The 24,879-nt window shown below is 52.0% G+C and overlaps 1 protein-coding gene across 21 annotated transcripts in view; it reads left to right on the plus strand.

The window, feature by feature from the left end:
* The window catches only part of LOC115642642 (zinc finger protein 436-like), a 936,374-nt gene that overhangs the window by 890,136 nt on the left and 21,359 nt on the right, over positions 1–24,879 (plus strand). For 14 of the 21 annotated variants that reach the window (XM_030546321.1, XM_030546319.1, XM_030546313.1 and 11 more), the window contains exons 3-6: positions 15,849–15,931; positions 21,228–21,380; positions 23,755–23,976; positions 24,588–24,610. In XM_030546321.1, coding sequence (XP_030402181.1) covers positions 15,917–15,931; positions 21,228–21,380; positions 23,755–23,976; positions 24,588–24,610 — 413 coding nt within the window. In that variant the 5' untranslated portion in view covers positions 15,849–15,916. Of the gene's footprint in view, positions 1–3,987; positions 4,189–4,444; positions 4,812–5,730; positions 5,848–14,464; positions 14,547–15,848; positions 15,932–20,224; positions 20,522–21,227; positions 21,381–23,754; positions 23,977–24,587; positions 24,611–24,879 lie in introns of those variants that run through there. The other 7 variants (XM_030546310.1, XM_030546309.1, XM_030546311.1 and 4 more) reach the window with 7 other exon arrangements.

A 24,879-nucleotide genomic window follows, 5' to 3' on the forward strand; every position in this document is an offset into this window, starting at 1 on the left:
ATTTGATAACATGAGAGAAAAACACCAAGATCTGAGGGGATTTTATATTGCTGTTACCGAACTAGTGGAAAAAGGGGATTGTTGGACTGCATTTTATACGACTGTCCGATACATAAACACAAAGTCATGGTTCCCCCCATCCCCACCATTCCCATGGGCAGCAGGGAGCCCTTTGAGGAGCTGATTAAAAGGGCATGGAAGGGGGAGTTGAAATGTCCCTGGATAAAAGAAGGGGGCAGCTGTGGGGGATGGACAGGTGACTGGGAAGTAATGGTTGGGAGCAACTGTGTTGGTAGTTAGGGGGCAACAATTGGGATTGGGAAACTGGGGTCTTGGCAGTCCCCATGGGGAACACGTGCTCCTCCCTTCCCTGCCCTGGCAGAGAACAGGCATCTCATAGAATATCAGGGTTGGAAGGGACCTCAGGAGGTATCTAGTCCAACCCCCTGCTCAAAGCAGGACCAATCCCCAACTAAATCCCCAAATGGCCCCCTCAGGGAGTCAGCTCCCAACACTGGGTTTGGCAGGCCAGGGCTCAAACCGCAGAGCTATCCCATCCCCTCTCCAGGGGCAGCCATGTTTTGGGGAATGACTCAGGACAACAATTTCCCACCTAAACAAGGACAAATCTCTGCAGATAAAATGGGTGGGAAAATGCCCCTCGCTAGAGAAGATTTTAAATTGATGTTTGAGACTCATGGGGAGAATGGGGGAAATTGGGGGAGATGGGAGAGCTGATGATTTGAGGGGAAAGGGGGGAAATGGCCCCAGATTTTATAGCCCCGTGTGAGATACCGAGAGAGAAAAGGGGGCAGAACTAAAAAGAATTTGTATCAGGGGTGAGAGGCAAGTGGCACAAACAGGAGAAGGATCCAATTAACTCACCTCCCGCCTTCGCTCACCTGCCATCCCCCCCCCAGGAATTTCCTGTCTGCACAGAGACAGCTCAACACCCCCCCCCCGCGTCCCACTGACCTTCCCCTCCCTACAACTCCAGCTACTCCCCTCCCTGCCTGACATCCCCCATCTCCTCCCACACCACAGGGGATCCCCCCCTGCCAGGCCCCAGTCTCTGCCCCCCAAATCCCAGCGGTGCCGGGGACAGATCCTGCTGCAGCTCCACTGGGGCTGAGGCAGCTCTGAGGCTTCTCCCAGGTTCCCTGGGGCAGAGTCATTTTCCTGCCCAGCCCCAGTGCCCCCCTCCGGGGTCTTTCACTCACTGGGGGGCTCCGGCCCAGGGGGCTGGTGTGGGCAGATCCCGGGGCTGCCCAGGGGGCTGGTCCCAGCTGGAGAAAGCCCCCCCCCCCCGGGCTGGGGTAGGAATGTGCTGCTGGTAGCAGCCTGGGGCTGGACCCTCTCTATGGGGGACACTTGCTCCTCCCCCCTTCCTGGCCCTTCCCACGCTCTGTTGCCAGCAGAGAGTGGCCCCCTCAGCCCAGCCCAGAGGTGTCTCTGTCTCAGAGCCCCCCCAGCCTCTGCCCATTAACCCTCTGCCCAGTTCAGAAATCACTCGGGGGAACCATTTCCCACCCGCACAAGGACAAATCACTGCAGGTGAAAATGGGGGGAAACACCTTTCCCCACTGTCCAGGTGCAGTGGATCCCACGTGCCGGCGCGACGCCCAGGACCTTCCACTCTCCGGCTGATTTAGAGCCGTTGAGGAGGAGCACTGGGGAGTCCAGACGGCGGTTGGGTTTCGTCGCTGGCAGGGAGGCCCTCTGGGCTGCTGGACACCAGGAATGCAGGACGGGAGGAATGGGGGTGACAGGCCTCCTGTTCCTCAGTCTCACGGCGGGACCGAGGGGGGTCTTCACTCTCCAGCTCGGGAGCACTGTGAAGACCCGAGCGTGGACGGGCCGTCGCTGGGGTGCACAGCCCCGTGCAGGCGCTGAACACGTCCTTATATCACCTTTGTGGCGGGAAAAGTTCTGAGGAGGTGGAACGCTGAGGGCTGGTTTTGGTGGGAAAAAGCGTTTTGGACTGGTCTGAGCCTGTGTCCTGATGGTAAACACGTCCCCTCTCAGAGATGGAGTCCAGGGGTCAATAGTTCATATGCTCCATATTGGATCTTATTTTAAAGCCAGTGATTTACTTCATTAACATCTTATTAACCAACTAATTGAACATATTAAACAATTTATACTTCTTACACCTAACAATGAGATAAAATACAGAACACAGACAAACCTTGTCAGTAACGGCTAATGTCCTAAATGGGAAATCCGCAGTGGTTTGTAGCAGCGGGAGTGGACAGTCTGAATGTGTATGACCCGACCCCAGCCCCGCATAGCAGTAGGGCTTGGCACTCTCTGTGCATTGGTGTGGTAGCTGAGGGGTTAACCAGGCCGTGACAATCCACATTGGTTCCCTGAGTCAGTCTCACTCCTGAGGAGATTCTGCACCAAAAAAATTCTGTGCACAATATTTTAAAATTCTGCCAATTTTATTTGTCAATAAATAAATGTGGAGGCTCCAGCATGGCAGGGGGGAGCACAGGCTGCTGGATGCACAGAGGTGGGAGATCACCCTGCCACCCCCTCTCTCCTCCAAGGAAACAGACTCGGTGGTGAGGCTGCACCTCTCTGCTGCCTCCTCCAGGAGCCCCTAAAAGACTCCCCAGAACTGCTCATGAGGGCACATGTGCCTTCCCTTTGCTTCCCCATCAGAAAGTCAGAAAGCCTGAGCAGCTGGCCCCGGGCGATTTGAAAGGGCCCGGGGGCTCCTGCCACCACTACTGGTAGCACGGCGGGACTAAAACGATTCCTGCCCACCCTCACTCTGCACGGCGTACCACTCCCAGAAGGATCTGGCACATCCCTATGGCCCCTGTGGGGTGTGTCTCTCACACGCTGCCCCCACCCCAAGTGCCAACTCTGCCATTGGAACTGCGGCAATGGGAGCTGCAGGGGTGGTGCCAGCGGGCAGTGATGCCAGGAGACCCACGCCCCCCAGGCCTCCTCCATGTAGGAGTTGCTGCCAGATGGGGGTGTGGGTCATTCTTGGGAGCTGCCCAAGATAGGTGCCACACCCTAACCCTCTGCCACAGGCCAGATCCCGCACCCCGCCCACATCCAAACTCCCTCCCAGAGCCCCCCCCCCCCCCCGCACTCCAACTCCCTGCCCCAGCCCAGAGCCCATATCCTTCCCATACCCAAACTCCCTCCCAATGCCCACCACTGCCCCCCGCCACCCCAACCCCCTGAGCCAGCACAGAGCCCACACCCAAACTCCCTCCCAGGGTCCGCCCCCTGCCTCCCAACCCCCTGCCCAGCCCCAGAGCGTGCACCTCATGCACTCAAACTCCCTCCCAGAACTCGCACCCCCTCCTGCACCCAAATTCACTCCCACAGGCTGCCACCGCCCCCCCACCCGCTGCCCATCCCAGAGCCTGCACCTCATGTACCCAAACTACTTCCTACAGCTTTGGGGGGAGGGTGGCGAGGAAGGGCGGGCAGGACTTGGACCTGTTCTGGGCATCACCAAATGTTATATAAACCTGGTGCAGCAGAGCTGGAGCCCTAGTCACTGCACATCTCTCTCCTTACAGGGGGGTACTCTATGGGGCAGGGCGCTGCTGGGGGTTTATTCCTTTCTTTCATGGCTGTGGAAGGGTGAACAGGGAGAGAATTTGCTCCTCTGTTCTCTGCGGAGCGCACAGGCAGCGGGATTATTTCCAAGGCTGTAACAAAACACAAGCTAGCAGAGGGGGGGAAGGGATTTCTTGCAGGATCTATTCCCAGGGCAGCTCCAAAGCTGTGGATGCCCAGGGGATTTAGACGGTTTAGAGGCAGGTGATTGACACGTGCTGGGTCCCATCTCCAGCCCTGAACTGACACGTGCTCGCTGCATTCTCAGCTGGGGGCTCCTTAGTCTGATGGTTCAGCAGCACCTGCCCCTGCTTTTCCCCCGGGGAGCCGCAGCCCCTCTCCTGCTCCCTCCGGGCTGAGGCGGATCCCCGCGTGTCCCACCCCCCCTGCGTGGGGCCCGGGGGCAGGGCCAGGCCCGGGAAGGAGCCACCCCTTCCTGGCCCCCGCCCCTTTGTGCCAGTGTAACTGACACTGTGAGCAACCCTCCGGTTTTGCAACTAGCTGCAGTTTCTGCCGCATAAGGAAACCATCTGCGCTCCTGCTCAGGAATTGCTGCTGCCTGGACAGCAATCCTTACTGGGCATGCTCAGTGTAGCCAAAGTAGGGAATCGGGAGCAGGATCTGTTCCTGTCGTCGCCCCTTCCTGCACTCCCGGCCCAGCCCCCGCCCCTTTGTGCCGGCAGCGGGGCTGCTCCAGCCCTGCAGCCCGCGGGGCAGCGCGCAGGGCCCGGGGGGCGGGGACACGCGTGGGGCGGACACGCTCCTGCCGGGGGGGGGGTCAGGCTTGGGGTGGGGGTGGTGGTTATTACGTGGGGGTCACAAGCCCCCCCAGCACCGCCGCTCCCCGGAAACAGGCGGGGGGGGGGGTCTGAGAGGCACCGGCTGGGAGAGGGGGCGAGGCCGGGGGAAAGGATGAGCGGTGGGGAGAGGGTCAGGCTGGCCCCGGGGACCTCTCTTACCTGGGCTAGAAAAAACGGAAGTGCCCCCGGGGCAGGCTGGGAGATGTAGTTCCTGACTCTCCCGTGAGCGGAAGTGACGTTGGCGGAGGAGGCGGAGCCCGGCTGCGAAGGGGCGTTGGGGGTTCTGGTTCTGCCTGGCTCGCGCGGGGCCGTTGGAGCCTCTCCCGGGGCCGGAGAAGGGTTTGTGCCGTGGGGGTTCTGGGCATGCGCAGATCGCGGCGGGAGAGCCCTTCATTAGCCACCTGGCGGGGCGGGGGCTGGGGGGTGAGACCGGGCTGGGGGGCTGGGAAAGGGGCGGGCGGGAAATGTCTGTGCAGCCCGGACATGGCGGGGGGGGGAGGAGCAGGTGACCCCCGAGGAGCGGGGGGAGAAAGGGGGGGGCTGAGATCCCCTCGGATTTACCGCTGCCCCCCCGTGGGGACCCCCCTCCTCTCCCGCCCTGCCCCCTTTCTCCCTAGAGAGCAACGAGCAGCACCCAGGGTGACCCCCCCTCCCCCAACCCCTGAGAAGTTCCCTGTTCCCCTCCCCCCATTGTGCCCCATTTTCTCTCCCCTTCGCCAATGGCCAGTTCAGATCTCAGGTTTGGGGTGTTTCCCCCCATTTTCACCTGCAGGGATTTGTCCTTGTGTGGGTGGGAAATGGTTCCCCCGAGTGATTTCTGAACTGGGCAGAGGCTGGGGGGGCCCTGAGACAGGGACACCTCTGGGCTGGGCTGGGGGGGCCCTCTCTGCTGGCAACAGGGCGTGGTAAGGGGAGGGAGGCGCAAGTGTCCCCCATGGAGACGGCCCAGCCCCAGGTTTCCTAGTCCAGCTACTTTCCCCTCCCCATCACCTGCTAGTCACATTCCCAGACCCCATTGTCAGCCCCTCCCCACAGCCAGCAACCTTCTGACTCCAGCCCCGCTCCTTTCCCCTGTGACAAGACATCACCCAGGGCTCCCTCCTGGCCCTGTGAGTGTGAGGCAAGAAGAATCCGTCCCATCCTGTTGTTGATTCAATATCCCTGTATAATCCCCTCCAATTTCCCCTCTTTTCTCTTGAACTGTTGAATGGTGACATAAAATCTCCCCACATGTTGATGCTTGTCCCTTATATTGGCAAATATTTAGTTTGTGCCCCATTTTCTCCTCAGTTCTGAAATACTGATATCAAATTCTCGAAACTCTTCCCACTTTTTTCTCCAGGTGTGTGACTGAGATCAGGGCTCTTATCGTACTGAGCGTGGCCCTGTTCTGCCAGGTGCTGAAGAGACCCCAACTGAGATCTGGACCCTGTCCTGCCAGGCACTGAAGAGACCTGAGGTGAGATCAGACCACATTGTTGTTCAGGAAAAACTAAGACCTGCACTGAGATCACGGTCCCCCTTGTGGCAGGCAGCCATGACTGTGACCCAAGCCGCTACCTCCATTGTTCTGGGCACTTCAGAGACCTCGACTGAGATCTGTGTCCCCGTTGGGCCTGGCATTGCAGTGACCCTAACGAAGATCACGCCCCACCGCTGTACTGTGCACTGCACAGATCCTGACAGAGATCCTGCCCCTCACATTTTGCCAGTTGCTGCAGGGGCCCTAAACAAAATCAGGGATCCTGTAATGCTGGGAGTTGCAGAGTCCCCAGCTGAGATCAGTCTTCCTGTTGTGCAGGGCTCTGCACAGACACTGACCAAGATCAGGGTCCCCATTGTGACAGGTGCGGAAAAGACACCAAGGGTATCTCTACCCTGCTGTTAAACCCTGCCCCAGCTGGCCCATGCCAGCTGACTCAGACTCACAGGGCTTAGGCAAAGGGGCTGTTTAATTGCAATGTCGATGTCCTGGCTCAGACTAGAGCCAGGCTGTAGGACCCTGCGAGGTGGGAGGGTGCCAGACCTTGGTCTGCAGCCCCAGCCGGAACATGGACACCACAATTAAACAGCCCCACAGCCTGAGCCGTGTGAGCCCAAGTCAGGGCACGGGGCAGCCGCCTGTATCTGACTGCAGTGTAGACATGCGCACAGGGACAGGCCTTGCCCCAAAAAGCTGAAAAGCTAAATATGCCAATGGTGGGAGGCGACTCTCCATTTTACAGATGGGGAAACTGAAGCTCAAAGAGCTGAGGTAATTTGCTCAAGTTTGCATGGAGAATTTGGAGCAAAACTGGGAACTGAACCCAGATTGTTTGAATTCTTGCCTCTCCACTTATCCATGAGCCCAGCGTGTGTGTGTACAGTGTTGGTTTGGCCTGTGTTTGCCTTGCATTGGTTTCCAAAGGAGACTGTGGAATTTCCTTCGCTGGAGGTTTTTAAGACCAGGTTAGAAATACACCAGTCTGGGAATGTCTAGGGATACTTGGTTCTGCCTCATCACAGGAGGCTGGAGTAAACGACCTCTCAAGATCCCTTCCAGGCCTACATTGAAATAATTCTCTTTTGTGCTGTGTCCTGTTCTACGTTGAGCTGTTTTGCATGGTGTCTTTTAGAACTATGATGCACTATGTTGTGTTGCATAGTTTTATGATGCGTTGTTTAGCCTTAGCTTGTTTGGTGCCTGTGTTATGTTGGTTTGAGTTGAGCTATTTTGCATTGTGTACTTTTGTCCTAAGATGTGTTAGTTTGCATTGTGTTGCTTTCTTCTCCTTAGTATTGTGTCATTTTATCCTGTGCAATGTAGTTTTTTGTTTTGTTGTTTTTTGAATGGCCTGACATCATGATGTTGTGTGGTTTTTCTCTGTATGTTGTTTTATACATATATATTGCATAGCATCCTTGAAATGTAGGGCTAGATAGGACCTCAAGATGTCATCAAGTCCAGCTCTCTCTGCCGAGGCAGGACGAAGTATATGTAGATTATCTCTGACAGAGGTTTGTCCTACCTGTTCTTAAAAACTTCCAGGGAAAGAGACTCCACAGCCCCCATTGTAAGACTATTCCAGAGCTGAACTACCTCAGCTCTGGTGACACTCATACAGATTTTAGTGGTGAGCAGCTGTGGAGAGAGAGGAGACCCCAGTGAGTGAGCAGCTGAGTAAAGAGACTAAAGTTGGGAGGAGGAACATTGATGTGTGCAAGGTCTGTGACAGAGCTAGAACTAGATCCCAGTTCTAGTGCCACCATACTGCTGTTTTGGGCACTGAAGGTCTCTGCCACACTGGTGTTTTAGGCACTGGTGCAAACCCTTAGTACAGACAGACTTTACACTAGTGCACTCTGGCACTGGTGCACCATGTCCCTGTTTGAAGGTTTGAAGTGGTGGAGTGGGAGGGGCAGTGACCTCACAGAGGCCTGGGGCTGGCTGACCAGTGCAGCTGGTAAGGGAGGGGCAGCAGTGAGTGTTGGAGGTATGAGCCAGGAGCACAACCCTACAGGACTAGACACTGACTTTTCCTGACCCACGACACACACACCCAGCTCTGTGCAGGGACTGCAGCTGAGCTGTCCTGCCAAGACAGCCTGTGCATCCATGGACAAACCACCTCTTCCTGCAGCCTAATACAATGGGGTGTGGGGACCTTTCCAAACTGCGGGCATGTGGCTCTGGCGTTAACGGGGTATGTTCCTGGCTCTGTCCCTGACCTGCTTGGTGACCTTGGGGAAGTCACAGCCCCTCTCTGTTTTCCTCCTACCCATTATCTCCTTGGATTGTGATCTCTTTGGGGCAAGGACTGTCCTTCTCTGTCTGTGCAGTGCCCAGCAGAATGGGGGTGCTGATCTCAGTCAGGTTCTCTGCCATGTGCTGCACGATGGGGCCCTGATCTCCATCAGTGTCTGTGCAACAGAAAGCACAGTTTATAGACTCACAGATTTTAAGGGCAGAAGGTAGAGGCTTATTTCAGATGAGGTCTCATCGGTGCCTTGTATAACAGTACTAACCCTTTCATTTGTCTGCTGGAAATACCTCACCTGATGTATCCTAGGACTGCATTAACCTATTTCATGGCTGCATCACGTTGGCAGCTCATAATTATCCAGTGATCAACCAATTCACCCAGGTCTTTCTCCTCCTCTATCACTTCAATTGATAAATCCCCAGCTTATTGCAAAATTATACACTTGGAGACTAACAACTAGAATTTGCGCACTGTTCATTTTTATCCCATTTCTATTATTCCAGCTTTCAAGGACATGCAGATTTTCTTGTAGGATTTTCCTGTCCTCCTCCATATTGGCAATCCCTCCCACTCCCACTTCTTGTGCCAAGAACACTAATAAAAGTGTTGAGTAAGGTTGGTCCCAAGACTGATCTGAGGAACTCCACTAGTAACTCCCTCCAGCCTGACAACTCACCGTTCAATATGACCCCCTTGTAGACTTCCTTTTAACCAATTCTTTATTGACCTTTCGGTTCTCATATTAATCCCCATCTTCTCCTATTTAACGAATAGTTTCCCATGTGGAACTGTATCAAAAATCTTACTGACATCCAGATCGGGTTTCTCTGGCACAATCTACCTTTTGTAACACCACGTTTTATTTTTTTATAGTGCTGAAGGCTGGGAGAAACTGTTAGCAATAGGCTGAGAATGGCCACATGGAGGTGGGGGAGGGGATGGCAGACAGTGGGGAGGCGTGGGGGGATGCGGCATTGGAGGTGTATCTGGGAATGTGTTTTGTAGGAGTCCATGTCTCTGCTCCCTGTGTCCGTGGTGCATTCTGTAGCATGTCAGCAGAGCAGACGCACACACTGTAGCTCTGCCTGGAACACGCAGCGTTCACAGCCAGATGGGTGGGGCGATTTTTCAAGGACCCAGCTTGATATGCCTGGCTGGGGTGGGTTCAGTTGGGCGGGGGTCTGGGACTCTGATAGTTTGCGATGTTCTTTTTTGCATAGTCAGTTCTTTCCATTTATTGTTTTACCCCCACCTATGCCCGATGCCACTCTCTTCTTAACTTGCTTCGGTTATTTCACTTCCAGTTTTTAAATGGGATCTAAGAATTGCAAAGCTGAATGAAAGATAAACAAACAGAACCATTTGAATGTTAGCCCATAGCTGGTAGAACTATTCCTAGTGATGGTCGGCTGTAATTTCCTGGTTACCTCTAGCATTTTCTGACGGGGCGGATAAAGCAATGTCAAAGAGTCAAATGTGTGTTTTTAGGGCAAAAGGGCTCGTCAGGTGTTAGCTCTCTAAGGAACATGTCACTGGCCAGGGTTTGCAGTCTTTCAGGAAAGGTGCGCTGGGTTGTATTTAGGAATCTCAAAATAAAAGGTGAAGACGGCTGGTTGGCAATATCCAATGAAATCTTGCAAACAATTATACAAATGGACCCTACTGCTATTAAAACAACATGGTATTAATACTGATTCAAAATTGACATTAAAATTATGAGAGAAACGCACGAGAAATGAACTGACACCTACTTACCATTTCTTAATGCCTAAAATTTTGACACTCCCTCACACCATCTTTTTTTAAAAGCGATGCACAGCACACAGTCAAGTGAATTAATGAAAGCACACCCATTATTGACTGCTTTGTATTGCATGAGCATCTGATTAAACACCTAATTAAATGCATCAACCCAGCTTAACTCCAGGGTGTTTAGATGGGAATGAAATGTTTCTAAATTAAATACATGGTAGAATGGTTAATGGGGAAAATACACTGAAATGCCTCTACCCAGTCCTGTTGACTTCTTCTCCTAAACCCTCCATGAGTTTTGGCCTCTTGATCAACTTGGCTCCCAGTCCCACATCAGCTGTGCCCTCTCCCAGCCTAACCCATTTCTACTGCAATTCTTCATCCCCCTCGTCGAGGCAGAGGGTTGGCGCAGCAGCCCCTAAGGTACCTGCGTTAAATCACTGTCTCTCATACTGGGGCTATTTAGATTTCAGGGAACAATTTCTCAGAGTTATTGACTCTGGGAGTGGGAGAGAGGAGAGGCTGAGAGGGCGTTTGCTCTCACGGCCATGTTCAACTCTGGTAGCCTCCATGTTACCTCATCCTCCACCTTCCCCCATGTGTGTCTGCCCATGTGTCAGTGTGTCACCTTCTGATCATAAAGCTACTGGCCTCAGCAGACCTCCCAAACAGGAGCTGCATCACAAGAGGGTTATGGTACTGAGAGTGAAGTACATCACAGGGAGGGAGTAATTATGCTGAAATGAAACATTCCAGTCTATGAAGTGAAAGAATTCAAGTACTTCATTACTTACAATTATGCTTCAAATGATCAGATTTGCTATGAATAAATTGCAGTAAATGTTGATTTTACTGTACACAGACACAGATGAAAAAATATTTATATAGATAATATACAGAAATGCTTCTGGAGGAAGTGAAGTTTAATTTAAGGATATTTACACTGTATATTTTGGGTGTGACATTGACAATTTCTCTTTGAACAGTTATATGATTTGTCTTTTGGAATCTCAACAATTACTGTTATTAAATAATTGTTTGATGACCCCCATAACTTCCCACAGCTCTGAACATTGAAATTGTAAACATCGAAAAAAGGGTTTAAAAATAAATATTGCTATCTATTGAAATTAAAAGAAAGAAATAGACAAAATGAATTTTGACAAACCCACATAACAGCAATTGCAGTATGTTAGGGGATGGAAATTGACAACTAAGGCACCAACCTTAATTCTGCCCTGTAGTGACACCAGGCAATCACTGTAGGGCTATGAATTAGGCATTTTAGTGTATATAGTTTCAGATTACAAATCGGTATGATCTAAAGACACATGAGATCTTTTCCTCAGGATGTCACTGTCACTGGGTTGTTTCTCGTATTGGTAATTCCCAGAAGTGAACAGATTAATTACATTTTATCAGTTATGAAGTGGCCATTTCAGATTTCTGGAGAGTGTCTGTTATTTTGCACTAGGGGCCAGGTCCTTGGAGAGACGGAACCTTGGTTTCATTTGAACTTCTCTGTGCTCAGCAGCTTCTGGAATTTGGTTCAAAGTATTTACATGTTTCCCTGCCATGTTCTTAAAAGTGCTGCTTTAGAAAGTGGGGAAGGGCAGGAACTGACTGCAGGATCAGTAGCTGAGTCCCTTAGATATTTATAGCTCATCGGAAGGAGGACGGGGATTGGTCCGTGTCTGTGGATTTAATAATAAACACATAAATATCATTGTTCTTAGTGAATTTTCATCTTCTAGTTCCCATAACCAACTAAGTATCCCTGGCTGCCCCCAGGAGTCTGGGGAGGGAGAACTAGTAAACTCCTGTGGCCAGTGTGGAACCAAAGGCACAAGGATCTTTCCGTGTCTGGCTCAAAGTCACCCAGAGTGAAATTCACTTCACTGGATAAATCCCTAGTTGCTGAGCTCTGCAGAGGGGTGGGGAGGTGAATTCCATCCCCCATTCTTGAGCATGGACCCCCCTCCAATTCTCACCCTGATCTCAGACACTACCCCCACCTTCCCCTGCAATGATGGACCCACTTGATGCTGCCAGAGCCATCTGGCATGGGAGCTAGAGAGGACAGAGGCCCAGCTCCAGAACTGCTCCCCCTGCCCACAGCCCCCAAGCTGTGCTAGAGTTGCCCTGACTTTTCAGTCTGCAGATCGGTCCAGCTGTACCCAGCCCATATACCCACCACACACACACTTGTCACAACAAACATCCCAGGGTTGGGAAAGACCATCAGGGGCTGACTGCAGTCTCCCTTTGCTGCTGTGAGGGGAATGGGGTGGTCCCTCATATAGGATATAAACATATGCAGGGGCAGAAGGGAAATGTAGTTTCTTCCAGGGGTTTGAAATGTTTGGTTTAGAGTCCTGAGCTCTGTCTTCCTGTTTGTCTCCTTATGCCACTTTCAGATCTCTTGGAGAGACAAGGTGGGTGAGGTAATTTTTTTAGAACCAATTAATAATACCTATTTGCTATCCTGGGACCAAAATGGCTACAACTTTCCCCTTTGTACCCCCTCCCCATCTCACCTCCCCCTCAGCGGAGACTTCCCCATGTGATAGGAAAATAAGGGTTCAGTCCTGTAACTGGATTGGGTCTTGCCAGCACTAACAGGAGTGAAAGCCTGTGTGCATTAATGACATCAGCAGCTCTGGGACTCGACCCATAGGGAGAAGAGATGGGAGTGAGCAGGTTATGTTTGTGCCAGGTGTGAGTTACTCATGTGGGAATTCTGCACCACTGCATATGCACAGAATTCACGTTCAGCACAGAATTTCTTTTTTTTGGCTTGAAGAAGATACATTCTGCCTGAGAAGTGCTACAGTTCTGCCTTTCACCCACCAGAGGCCCCTGTGGCACCAGAACAGGCACCATTCAGCTGTGATCATGTTGGTGGTAATTTGTTGCCCCAAGCTATACCCCAAATGGGAAGAGAGTTAGTGGATGCAACTTGGGAGAGTCCTGAAACACGGCTGCCTCTGGCGAGGGGGACAGGGTGGTCATTCTCTACTCGCCAGGGGGTGTGGAAAGGGCACAGGAGGAGCAAGTGTTCCCTATGGAGACTGCCGAGCCCCAGGTTATCCAGTCCCAGACGCTTCTTCCCCCACCATACCCCAAACCTCTTCACCCCTCCAACCATCAGTTGCCAGTCTTCCCTCGCTGCTAGCCCTTCCTGACTGGCAGAGACCCTCTAAGCCAGTAGTGTGTCAGGGCTCAACCCTCTGGCTGAAGCCTCCGAGCACTTTCTTCCTCTCTTGGGGTACCATGCCACAGAGGTCCCACAAATCTACATTGCTTAGGCTTTGGCTTCAGCCCTGGGTGTGGGGCTAGGGGCCCTGGACTTCAGCCCCATGTGTTGGGACTTAAGCTTTCTGCCCTGGGCCTCAGTGAGTTTAATGCTGCCCTTGCTTGCCCCTGCCCTGTAACCTGCTAGTGACGCCCAGCAGGCCCAGGACACCTAATTGAGAACCACTGCCTTAACCTATGAATCACAGCAATGTTCAGGTTACTGCCAGTCAGAATGATAGAATATCAGGGTTGGAAGGAACCTCAGGAGGTATCTAGTCCAACCCCCTGCTCAAAGCAGGACCAGTCCTCAACTAAATCATCCCAGCCAGGCCTTTGTCAAGCCTGACCGTGTCCCAAAGAACCAGTCACTTACTGAGGTCAATTGAATCTTAGATCTCACAACAAAGACAATACTTGTAGCCAGTCCTGTAATAACCTGTATGAAGACTTATTTAAAAGGAAATAACAGTTGTTTACAAAGTTAAAGCAGGTAATCCTATAGATGCAGACAAGTTACAGTCTTAAATTTCAAAAGGTAATAGAAGCTTCTATAATAAGCAAGCCCTATATCTTCCCTAGGACTAACCCAGGCTAATCAGCTGGGGATCTCTTGCTTATGCCTAGAAACTTTGCCCCCCTGCCCCCCAGAGTCCAAGCAGCATACAGATAATCAGTTCCTTCTATATGGGTTTTTTTATCCCCTTCCTGCTATGTGCTCTGAGCTGCAAAGTCAGTTAATGGGAAGTCAAGAGCACAACAACAGTCTTTTTTCATCTTTAACATCACATAATAGTCTATCTGGTGTTGATGAACCTTTCCTGCTAGGCAGGGTGTAATCATTCAGTTGCCAATCAGCACTTCACCTAGGTAAAGTCTCTCTCCTGTCTGGTGATTTACAGAGCCACAGAGGCTCACAATGCAGCTAGTCAGGTATTAACCCAGGCAGCAACTCTCAAACATTCAATAAAGTGTTAAGTGCATTCTTATAATCCTAATCCCTAATACTAACTCAGGTGAGTCAGACTGATTCCACTGTGTGTTTGTCCCTGTTCAGTGAAGACATGGGGGCGTTTGCAAGAGCTAACACCTCATCTGTCAGTGTCACAGGCAGGATGGGCAGGAATGGTGTCTCTAGCCTCTGTTTGCCAGAAGCGGGGAATGGGTGACGAGGTGGATCATTTGATGATTACCTGTTCTGTTCATTCCCTTCTGAAGCACTTGACATTGGCCGCTGAGCTAGATGGACCATTGGTCTGATGCAGTGGGCAGCTCTTATGTTCACAGTCTCTGTCAGTAGTATCTATTCATTTGGACTCACTGGGGAGCCACAGAAAGAAACAAGATGTGCTTACGCAAGAAGGCCCAGTCTCAGAGCCCCTGAGGTCACACTTCCCAAAGGCTAAAACTAGGCCCAGCCCATGAAAGGGGCACTTGCAGGAGAGACTGTATAAAGGCTGGAGCATCAAACATCTTTGTAAACCTGAGACAGCTGCCTTGGGGACAATGACAGGGAGAATCCCCCAGAATGACTCCTTTGATTCTGCTCTTCTCTGGCCTTTGGTTCATAGAATTATAGAACTGGAAGGGACCTCGAGAGGTCATCTAGGCCAGTCCCCTGCACTCAAGGCGGACTCAGTATTATCTAGACAATCCCTGACAGGTGTTTGTCCAGCTGCTATTAAATATCCCCAGTGATGGAGATTCCACAACCTCCGGAGATTCCACAACCTCCCTAGGGAATTTATTCCAGTGCTTAATCACTCTGACAGGGAGTTTTTTTTTCCTAATCTCCATCCTAAATCGCCCTTGCTGCAATTTAAATCCATTGCTTCTTGTCCTATCCTCAGAGGCTAAGAAGAACAATTTTTCTCCAGCATCTTTGTAACAACCTATTATGTACTTAAAAATTGTGATCATGTCCCCTCTGAATCTTCCCCAGTGTTTTTCAATCTTCCCCCATAGGTCTTGTTTTCTAGATCTTTAATCATTTTTGTTCCTCTTCTCTGGACTTTCTTTAATTTGTCCACATCTTTCTTGAAATGTGGCCCCAAGAACTGGACACACTGCTCCAGTTGAGACCTAATCAGCGTGGAGTAGAGCGGAAGAATTTCTTCTCATGTCTTGCTTACAATGCTCCTGCTAATCCATCCCCAAATGATACTTGCTTTTTTGCAACACTGTTGACTCCTATTTAGCTTGTGATCCACTCTGACCCCCAGATCCCTTTCCACAGCACTCCTTCCTAGGCAGTTATTTCCCATTTTGTATGTGTGCAACTGATTGTTCCTTCCTAAGCGGTGTACTTTGCATTTGTCCTTACTGAATTTCATCCTATTTACTTCAGACCATTTCTCCAGTTTGTCCAGATGATTTTGAATTTCAGTTCTATCCTCCAAAGTGCATGCAACCCCTTCCAGCTTGGTTTCACCCGCAAACTTGATAAGTGTAACAGAGAGACTCTGCTGCTGGGAGGGTTTCACCATGTCTCAAAGGGTTACACCCTGGTAGGAATGGGCTAGATCTGTACTGGAATAAGGTCACTCTGTGCTTCACAGTGTGGCAGAACCTAGAATGTCCATTAGCAGGGAAAATCCTGGAGAGAATCAACATGTGGAAAGGAGAGAAATCCTGTCTGAATTCTCTCACATTGCCCTTCTCCCCCTGGCAGGCTACAGAATAACGTCCACGTTTTGCTCCAGATCATCCCATCCTCCCAGAGGGAAGGAAACGGCTGCAATGGAGCTGGCCCAGGTAAGGGATTCTCAGGGAGCTGGTGGTGGGTTCTGCTTGGAGGGAGAGAAGCAGTAAATGTGTAGGAGGGTGGGAGCCAGTGAAGATCTGCCAAGATATTAAGAACAGGTTCCCTCCTCCTCACCTCACGAGGGGGTCATGCCCCCTGCAGGGGTCGTCCCCCATCCAACCCCCCATGCTCCTTGACACCCCCCCGGGGAGCCCTGACCCATCCCCCCTCTTCCCTGACTTCCCCCTGCTGCCCCATCAAACCCCTCCTCTCATTCTTGATGCCCTCCTGGAACCCCTGTCTCATCCAACCACCCCTTCTCTCTGTCCCTGACTGCCCCCCACCACCTCATCCAACCCCTGCTCCTTCCTGACTGCCCCCTGGCACCCTTGGCCCCATTCAATCCCCTTGTTTCATGCTCTCTGACCATCCCAACCCCTATCCACCCCCCACAACCCATCGAACACCCTCCCCTGCTCCCTGCCCCCTTACCATACTGGCTGGGGCCAGGACTGGGTCCGCTCTGCTGGGACCACTACTGGTGCTGCAGGATCCGACCCCCCGAGCTGGGCTGGAGCCGCTCAGCCAGGATCGGTGCTGCGGGGCCCGAGTTGGGCCAGGTCGGAGCCGCTTGGCCGGGACCCGCCCGAGCCAGGGGTGCTTGGCCGGGACCTGGCTGGGGCGCTCGGACAGGGCCAGGGGGAGCCACTTAGGTGGAGCTGGACTGGGCCATGCACGCCGTCCCCCCCCGCTCCCCCCGGCCCGGCTTACCTGCCTGCTGCTTGTTTCAGTCTTCCTGCGAACATTTGATTCACGGGAAACAGAGGAGGGGGAGGAGAAGGAGGGTGGAGCATTCAGAGGAGACGGGGAGGTGAGCTGGGGCCGGGTGGACAGCTGCCCGAGCCTTTGTTAAATTGACGGGTGATCAATCACCAAATTCAGAGGCAGCATGACACAGCAAGACCTATAGACTCTGGATTCAAACTAAAGCCTACAAAAAGGATGGGTGAGATGGAAGACTTTGAAGGGTAACATTTTGCTGCCAACATGGGAGAAATTCGGCGCAGGCCCAACAGAGACCCAGATCATCCTTGTGCCTGGCTGTCCTGGCCAGTTAGGCACCACAAGCTACGAACCCAAGCTGCAAAATCAAGCCACGAACTCAAGCTGTCTTCAGGACTTGTAACTATGCAGCAGCTGCAGAACATCTGATGGATGTGTGTGTGTGTGTGTGTGTGTGTGTGTGTGTGTGTGTGTGTGTGTGTGTGTGTATAGGTATTAGGTATAATGTGTGTGTATGAGGATTAAAATATTAGTTACTGGTCATAAATCAAATTGTTATCATAATAAATGTGGCATCTTTGTCTTGCCCCCGGAAAAGATCCTGTGTGGTTTTGTCTGTACAACAAAACAGCACCCACTGCGTACAGGTATTTGATCCTGGTCAAGTAGTCCCCATTGTATAACACTATCATTCAGAGGTGCCTATTGCACACCGTTCCTGGGGTAATCTTTGTGTCTTTGTGCATTCCTTCAATAAGCCACTAACATTGTCTGGCCTCATCCAACAGAGCACATTTGAAATACAGAGACATGGTTAATATTTCCAACCTCAGGTACACACGTTACATGCATACAGGTTGGGTAAACACAGTCAATAGGTCTTAAGTTTTGCAATGATACCTCACATCAGCCATCTTGCATAAAGTATATATTAGCTATGTCATACCCAGATCATAAGCATGTTTTCATAAAGACTGTAGAGTATAATGTATGTTTGCTGCTCTGCAAATAATAAAGGAGCATGCACCTTTGGGTGCAAACGCTCATGGCAATAGTGCAGAGCCATGCGAGCTCCATGATTCTGTGTGAGACGGCAGACAGTGAGGAGGGCCAGGCAGGTGTGTGGGTTTAGAAAAAAACGGTGTAAACATTATGTATACGTTTATGTATGGGACACATATAACATTAGTGGATAGTTAACAGTGCATTCTAAGAAGTTGGCTCCCATGGCCACAACCACCCCTGACTTACCTGTTTGGTACCCGGCATGCACTGCCAAACCAAAGTGTCCCAAAATACAGTGGGTGTACAGTGGGATATCTATTCATGGTGCACCTCGCTCTGAATCTATACAAGTGCTTCTGGTGAGTACCCTGACTGCTGAGGCAAGTAGGCCAGGAGATATGCGCACCAGTGACTTAGTAACCGTAAAAACAACAAAGAGTTCGGTGGCACCTTAAAGACTGACAGATAAGGTGCCACCGGACTCCTTGTTGTTTTTGTGGATAAAGACTAACATGGCTACCTCCTGATACTTGGCATAGTAACCGTAGTGACTCTGTGCTGACATAACTTGAGTTAACCCACACTTAAAGTGTAGATATGGCCTTAGGTATATGAAATGTTTGGGAGAATGAGGGTAGACAATGATTCATTCAGGTGTTTCGGCTCAAGGGCTTGGAACTGGCCTTACTGCATCCTACAGGCTCAGGAACAAAGAGGCACAAAAAAGATCTCATTTATTTATTACAATGTCTTGACGTGAGGGTGTATAACTCGTGATTTTAGAATTCTTGTGCTTGTCAAGGTATCTTGGGGTTGTAGATGCGTGTTCATTATATTTTAAAAGGCAAAACTATGAATGGGTTGAACAAAGAATTAGATCAGTCCCTCAGGATAAGTACATTGGCTATTAGCCAAGATAATCAGGGATGCAGGCCCATGCTCTGCATGTCCCTAAACCATCCTTTGATTGCCAGATGCTGGGAGTGGACAATGGGATGGTTCATTGAGTCATTGCCCGGTCTGATCATTCCCTTAGAAGTACCTGGCATTGGCCACTGCCACAAGACAGGATACTAGATTAGGCGGACTATTGGTCTGACCCATGATGGCAGTTCTAATTTTCTGCAAAAATTACAATAGATTTTTTTCCAGGGAGAAAGACGTTATAGGAGATAGTGTCCTGCCTTTACTGAATATTTGAGAATCAGGCTGTACACAATGGCATGCAGAAAAACACTAAGGGCTAGACTGAGGCAAAATAACAGTTGCAAAAATGCAATCCCCAGTGGTGGATTGACTCAAAACAAAATTTTGACACTAGGCCAGAAATTCAGTCAGCTCTAAAATGAGAAGAAAAAATTAAATTGAAAAATTCAGAGAATTCAGGGAATCCCGGCAGCAGATAAAACAACTTAGGAAACTGATTGGAGACTCCATGTATTCAGATACAGTGAGAAGGGATTCTTTGTTTCTGAGGGGATCTGTGTAAAATGTTTCACAGAATTAAGTCTCAGGGCTTATCTGTATTGGCAAGTTAAAGTGCTCTAACTTGCTGGCTCGGGTGTGAAAAATCACACACCCACACCCACACCCCGTAAAGCGCTAGTGGGGACAGGCTCGGCTCCCAGTGTTCAGAGCTAATCCCCTCGTGGAGGTGGATTACCAGGTGCACTGGCACCCCCCGCAGCGCTTTGAACTTTGTAATGTAGACTCAGGCTACGTCTTCACTACCCGCCGTATCGGTGGGTAGCAATCGATTGCTTGGGGATCGATATATCGCATCTCATCTAGACGCGATATATCGATCCCCAAACACGCTTATATCGATTCCGGAACGCCTCCAACCTGAACGGAGTTGCGGAATCGACAGGGGGAGCCGCGGACATCGATCCCGCGCCGTGAGGACGGTGAGTAATTCGATCTTAGATACTTCGACTTCAGCTACGTTATTCATGTAGCTGAAGTTCCGTATCTAAGATTGATTTTCCCTCGTAGTGCAGACCAGCCCATAGCCCCAGTAGGTCAGATCAGACACAGAGGAGCTGCACTGACTAGGCATTGGGGTGCCTGTGCCTTTTGAGAACTCAGCCCTGGGAAGCCCAGGCCGAGAGATGCTGTCTGTGACAGGGGAAACTTAAAAAAAAAAAGCTGCTTTGCCCCCCACCATTTTTGCAAACACTGGTCTCAATGCCACTGGGGTAACTGCTGCCTCTCTGCCCCACCTGTGCTGGGGTTTGCCCTTAGTCACCCTCTGCCCGAGCCTCCCACAGACCTTGGCTCCTGCTCCTCCCCCCAGCCCTGATTTTGTCCTTTAGCCCCTCTCCTAACCCTCCTCCAGCTCCTGACCCCCCCGACCAGGCCATTCCCGCCCCCCGTTACTCCATCGCCCCTTCCCAGCCCCTGGAACTAGCAGCGAGCAGAACGTCACGGCAGGTACGGGCAGGGGGAAGGGCAGCGGCTTCAGCGGCTGTTACTGGGCATGCGCAGTGCCCGGGAGTAGCACATTGCTGCGGGAGGGCGCGTTAATACGCTACCGCGGGGGCTGCTGAGTCTGATGGTTCAGCAGCACCAGCCCCCGCCCCTGCTTTTCCCCTGGGGAGCCCCCGCCCCCCTCCTGCCCCCTCCGGGCTGAGGCGGGTCCCCGCGTGTCCCAACCCCCCTGCGTGGGGCTCGGGGGCAGGGCCAGGCCCGGGGAGGAGCCGCCCCTTCCTGCCTCCCCCGGCCCCCCCCTTTGCACCGGCAGCGGGGCCATGGCCGGGGCCGGGAGCGCAGCGTGGGGGCTGCTCCAGCCCTGCAGCCCGCGGGGCAGCGCGGTGAGGCCGGGGGCGGGGACACGCGTGGGGCGGACACGCTCCTGCCGGGAGGGGCCGGGCCCGGCTGCCTGGTTCGCCCCCTGCCCGGGGGGTCCCCGAGCTCCCCGCGGCCGGAGCGGGGCTGCCCGGGGCTGCGGGGGGCGAGTGTCCCGGGTGGGGCCGGGAGCTGCAGGAGGGGCCGGAGCGCAGCTCGGCTGCAGAGCTCGGAGCCCAGGCTGGGCCCGGGAGCGAGGTGGAGCCGGGGGCGTATTTGGGGTGTCAGAGCCGGGCGGGAGGGGGGAGCGGCTGGGTATGGGGCCTGTGGGGGAGCTGGGAGTTTGGGTGCGCTGGGGAGGGTCAGGGCTGGGGGGGAGTTGGGAGTTTGGGGTGTGCTGGAGGTTGGGGATGTATGGGGGGCTCCATGTTCAGATCTGGCCCTGCGGGAGCTTTGGGAGCTGGCGCTGGGGAAAGTGGGGGACTGTCTGAAGTTGGCTGCTTGGGATGTGGGTGAGGCCCTGGGGAGCTGGGGGTTGGGCTGCACCCCTGTCACTGCAGCCTGGGGCCCTGCGTTTCCTCTGGAAAAGCTGCTCCCTGTTTCACCATCTCCTCTCAGTCTGAGTCCCAGGGACCCTGCACAGGCGTCTGCAGGGCAGGATGGGCCCTGTAATCTGACAGCTGGGAGGTCCTTTGCAGCAGTTTCTAATCCTCCCTCCCCTGCTCCTTCCAGGACATACCACAAAAGCATCTGGCCCCCTTGGGAAAAGAGAGAGAAGCAGCCAAAGCCAAGGAGGAGCAGCAAAGCGAGGAGCTGCTGGTAGGTGCTCAGAGCACCCTCCCTCCCCCCTACACACTTAGGTTCGCCTGGCATAAGAATGACCTGGTGAATGCAGGGCCTCCCCTGCCAGTCTCAGCCAGGGACCCATCCCCACTGGAGCCCAGGGAGCCTGCAGGGTGAGACACGGGGGTAACATGATACCCTTAGGATGCAGGAGGCTGCTGGGCAGGAGAGGGTCAGTCTGTGTTAGCCCAGAGCTCCTACCCACAGGCCGTCTGGATGTCACAGTGACCAGGGATCCTTTCTAGCTCCTGGGGAGGATGGGAGGAGAAGGGGAAAGGAGATGAAATGTGGGCTGCAGAGATGGAGGATTTGACTCAGTGCAAGTTGATGAGGTTTTGGGAAGAAGTGTCCCTCCTGTTGGTGATGTACAGCTCACCCTGGCCCTGATCCCTCCTCCCTTCCCGGGATCAATGAACTTCCCATCACTCCCCAAAAGAGATCTCATGTTCTGGTAAATAACTCTGCCACCCAACCCGAGGTGCATTTATGATTTTCCCCAGTTACCAAGCAGATGAATTTCAATGTTGATAAATGCAAAGTAATGCACACTGGCAAAGATAATATCAAATAGACATAAAATGATGGGGTCTAAATTAGCTGTTCCCACTCAAGAAAGAGATTTTGGAGTCACTGTAGATAGTTCTCTGGAAACATCCACTGAATCTGCACCAACAGTCAAAAAAGCAAACAGAGTATTGGGAATCATTAGGAAAGAGAGAGATAATAAAATGGAAAATATCCTATTGCCTCTATATAAATCCATGGTATGTCCACATCTTGAATACTGCGTGCAGATCTGGTCGTCCCATCTCAAAAAAGATACATTGGAATTGGAAAAGGTTCAGAGAAGGCCAGCAGAAATGATGAAGGATATGGACCAGCTTCTGTCTGAGGCAAGATTAATAAGACTGACGCTCTGGCTACACTCCGCAGCTTTTAGTGACACGACTGTGCCGCTACAGCCGTGCTGCTGACAGACGCACAGTGTAGCTGCTGTTTGTTGGCAGGACAGAAGTGCCAGTGTAGACAAAGCCTGAGATTGTTCAGCTTGGAGAAGAGATGACTAAGGAAGGTCTATAAAATCATGACTTGTGTAGCGAAAGTAAATAAGGAAGTGTTATTTCGTCTTCATAATACAAGAACTGGGGGTCATCCAGTAAAATGAATAGGCAGCAGGTTTAAAACAAACATAAGGAAGTATTTCTTCACACAACACACAGTCAACCTGTGGAACCCCTTGCCAGAGGATATTGTGAAGGCCAAGACACTTAACAGGGTTTAAAAAAGAACTAGAGAAGTACATGGAGGACAGGTTCATCAGTGGCTATTAGCCAGGATGGGCAGGGATGGTGTCTCTAGCCTCTGTTTGCCAGAAGCTGGGAATGGGCGACAGGGGATGGATCACTTAGACTCATAGGTCAGAAGGGACCAATATGATCATCTAGTCTGACCTCTTGCACAAGGCAGGCCACAGAACCCTACCCATCCACTTTTATACAACCCCTAATCCAGGACTGAGTTATTGAAATCCTCAAAACTGGTTTGAAGACCTCAAACTGCAGAGAATCCACCAGCAAGCGACCCATGCCCCACGCTGCAGAGGAAGGCGAAAAACCTCCAGGGCCCCTGCCAATCCGCCCTGGAGGAAAGTTCCTTCCCGACCCCAAATATGGCGATCAGCTAAACCCTGAGCATGTGGGCAAGACTCACCAGCCAGCACCCAAGAACGAATTCTCTGCAGTAACTCAGTTCCCATCCCATCCAACATCTCCCTGCAGACAATTGAGCAGACCTATCTGGTGATAATCCAAGATCAATTGCCCAAATTAAACTATCCTATCATAACATTCCCTCCATATATTTATCGAGCTTAGTCTTGAAGCCAGATAAGTCTTTTGCCCCCACTACTTCCCTCGGAAGGCTGTTCCAAAACTTCACTCCCCTAATGGTTAGAAACCTGCGTCTAATTTCAAGTCTAAACTTCCTAATATCCAGTTTGTACCCATTCGTCCTCGTGCCTACATTAGAACTAAACTTAAATAATTCCTCTCCCTCCCTAACGTTAACGCCCCTGATATATTTATATAGAACAAGCATATCCCCCCGCAGCCTTCTTTTGGCCAGGCTAACCAAGCCAAGCTCTTTGAGTTTCCTTTCATAAGGCAGGTTTTCCATTCCTCGGATCATCCTAGTAGCCCGTCTCTGGACCTGTTCCAGTTTGAATTCATCCTTCTTGAACATGGGACACCAGAACTGCACACAAGATTCCCTGTTCTGTTCATTTCCTCTGGGGCATCTGGCATTGGCCACTGTCAGAAGACAGGATCCGGGCTAGATGGGCCTTTGTTCTGACCCAGTCTGGCCGTTCTTATGTTCTGTGTTCCCCTGTTACTGAGCCACCCTCTCCCTGTTGCAGAAACAGACGGAAGCCGAGAGGCAGAAGATTGTCTGGGAGTGGAAGGAGCTGCGAGGATTTCTGGAGGAGCAGGAGCAGCGTCTGCTGTCTCGGCTGGAGGAGCTAGAGAGAGCCATTGTCCAGAGAAGGGATGAGGGGGTCTGCAGCCTGTCGTGGAAGATTTCCCTGCTCAGCAAGAGGGGAGGAGAGAAGGGGCAGCAGCCACTGAGCCAACCCCTGCAGGTCAGGCTGTCATTGCAGTGATCTTACACAGTGTTTCTGTAGGCACTTCTGAGCCCTAGACTCCAAAGCACTCTACAGAGTGGGGTCAGGGGCATTATCCCTCTGGGACAAATGGGGAAAGTGAGGCAGAGGGAAGGGCAGTGAGTCTGGCAGCGGTGCCAGGGATGGGTGCTGGGAGTCCTGGATGCTGCAACCCCAAGACCTTCTCTCCTGGAAATGTCTGTCTGCATTTGCACTTGGAGGGTGAAATCCCCTTCCCCACCATGCTGAGGTCCCAAGCCAGGCCTAAGGTCCCTCTCACGGCAGGTTAATGGTTTAGTGGGGCTAGGGGCCTTCTGGGTCTTAGCACTGGGGGGAATTTGATTCTCAGTGCAGAGAAATATCTTCTGCCTATAAAGTGCCCGGGGAGAAGATTTCCGCAGTGGTGACCTGCCTGCAGGGATTGCTGGGGCTGCTTAGGGGAAAGTCCCTAGTTGGGGGCAGCTGCCCTGGGAATGTAAACCTGAAATTCCCCTACTACCCAAGGTTTCAATGGTGACCCCTGCAGAGCAGGAGGCCTCCCCACCCAGGGACACTCCCCCTGACGGCCTCCTCTTTCTCTCTCTCTTTAGGGTGCTGGGAGCACTGGGGGCAGGTAAGTTCTGGGCTCCATTTCGCTCCCCCTCATGGGCCGCTAGGTTTGATAACTGCACTGAATAGGAAGCTGCCCCCTGCCCCTGGAGCGTGTGATTCTGTCTCCCCTAGTGCTGACTCGGGTAGGAGAAGAGCCAGTTACTGTCTGATCGCTCATGAGGGTTCACAGCAGGGCTGCCAGAGCCAGGGCCGATGGGACAGACCAGGCCTGTCTCCTGGACTGATGTGGCCATGTCACATATTCCGAGGGTGCAGAATCTCAGCTTTCGC

This window comes from Gopherus evgoodei, unplaced genomic scaffold (assembly GCF_007399415.2).
Source record: "Gopherus evgoodei ecotype Sinaloan lineage unplaced genomic scaffold, rGopEvg1_v1.p scaffold_43_arrow_ctg1, whole genome shotgun sequence".
NCBI classification, from domain to species: Eukaryota; Metazoa; Chordata; order Testudines; family Testudinidae; genus Gopherus; species Gopherus evgoodei.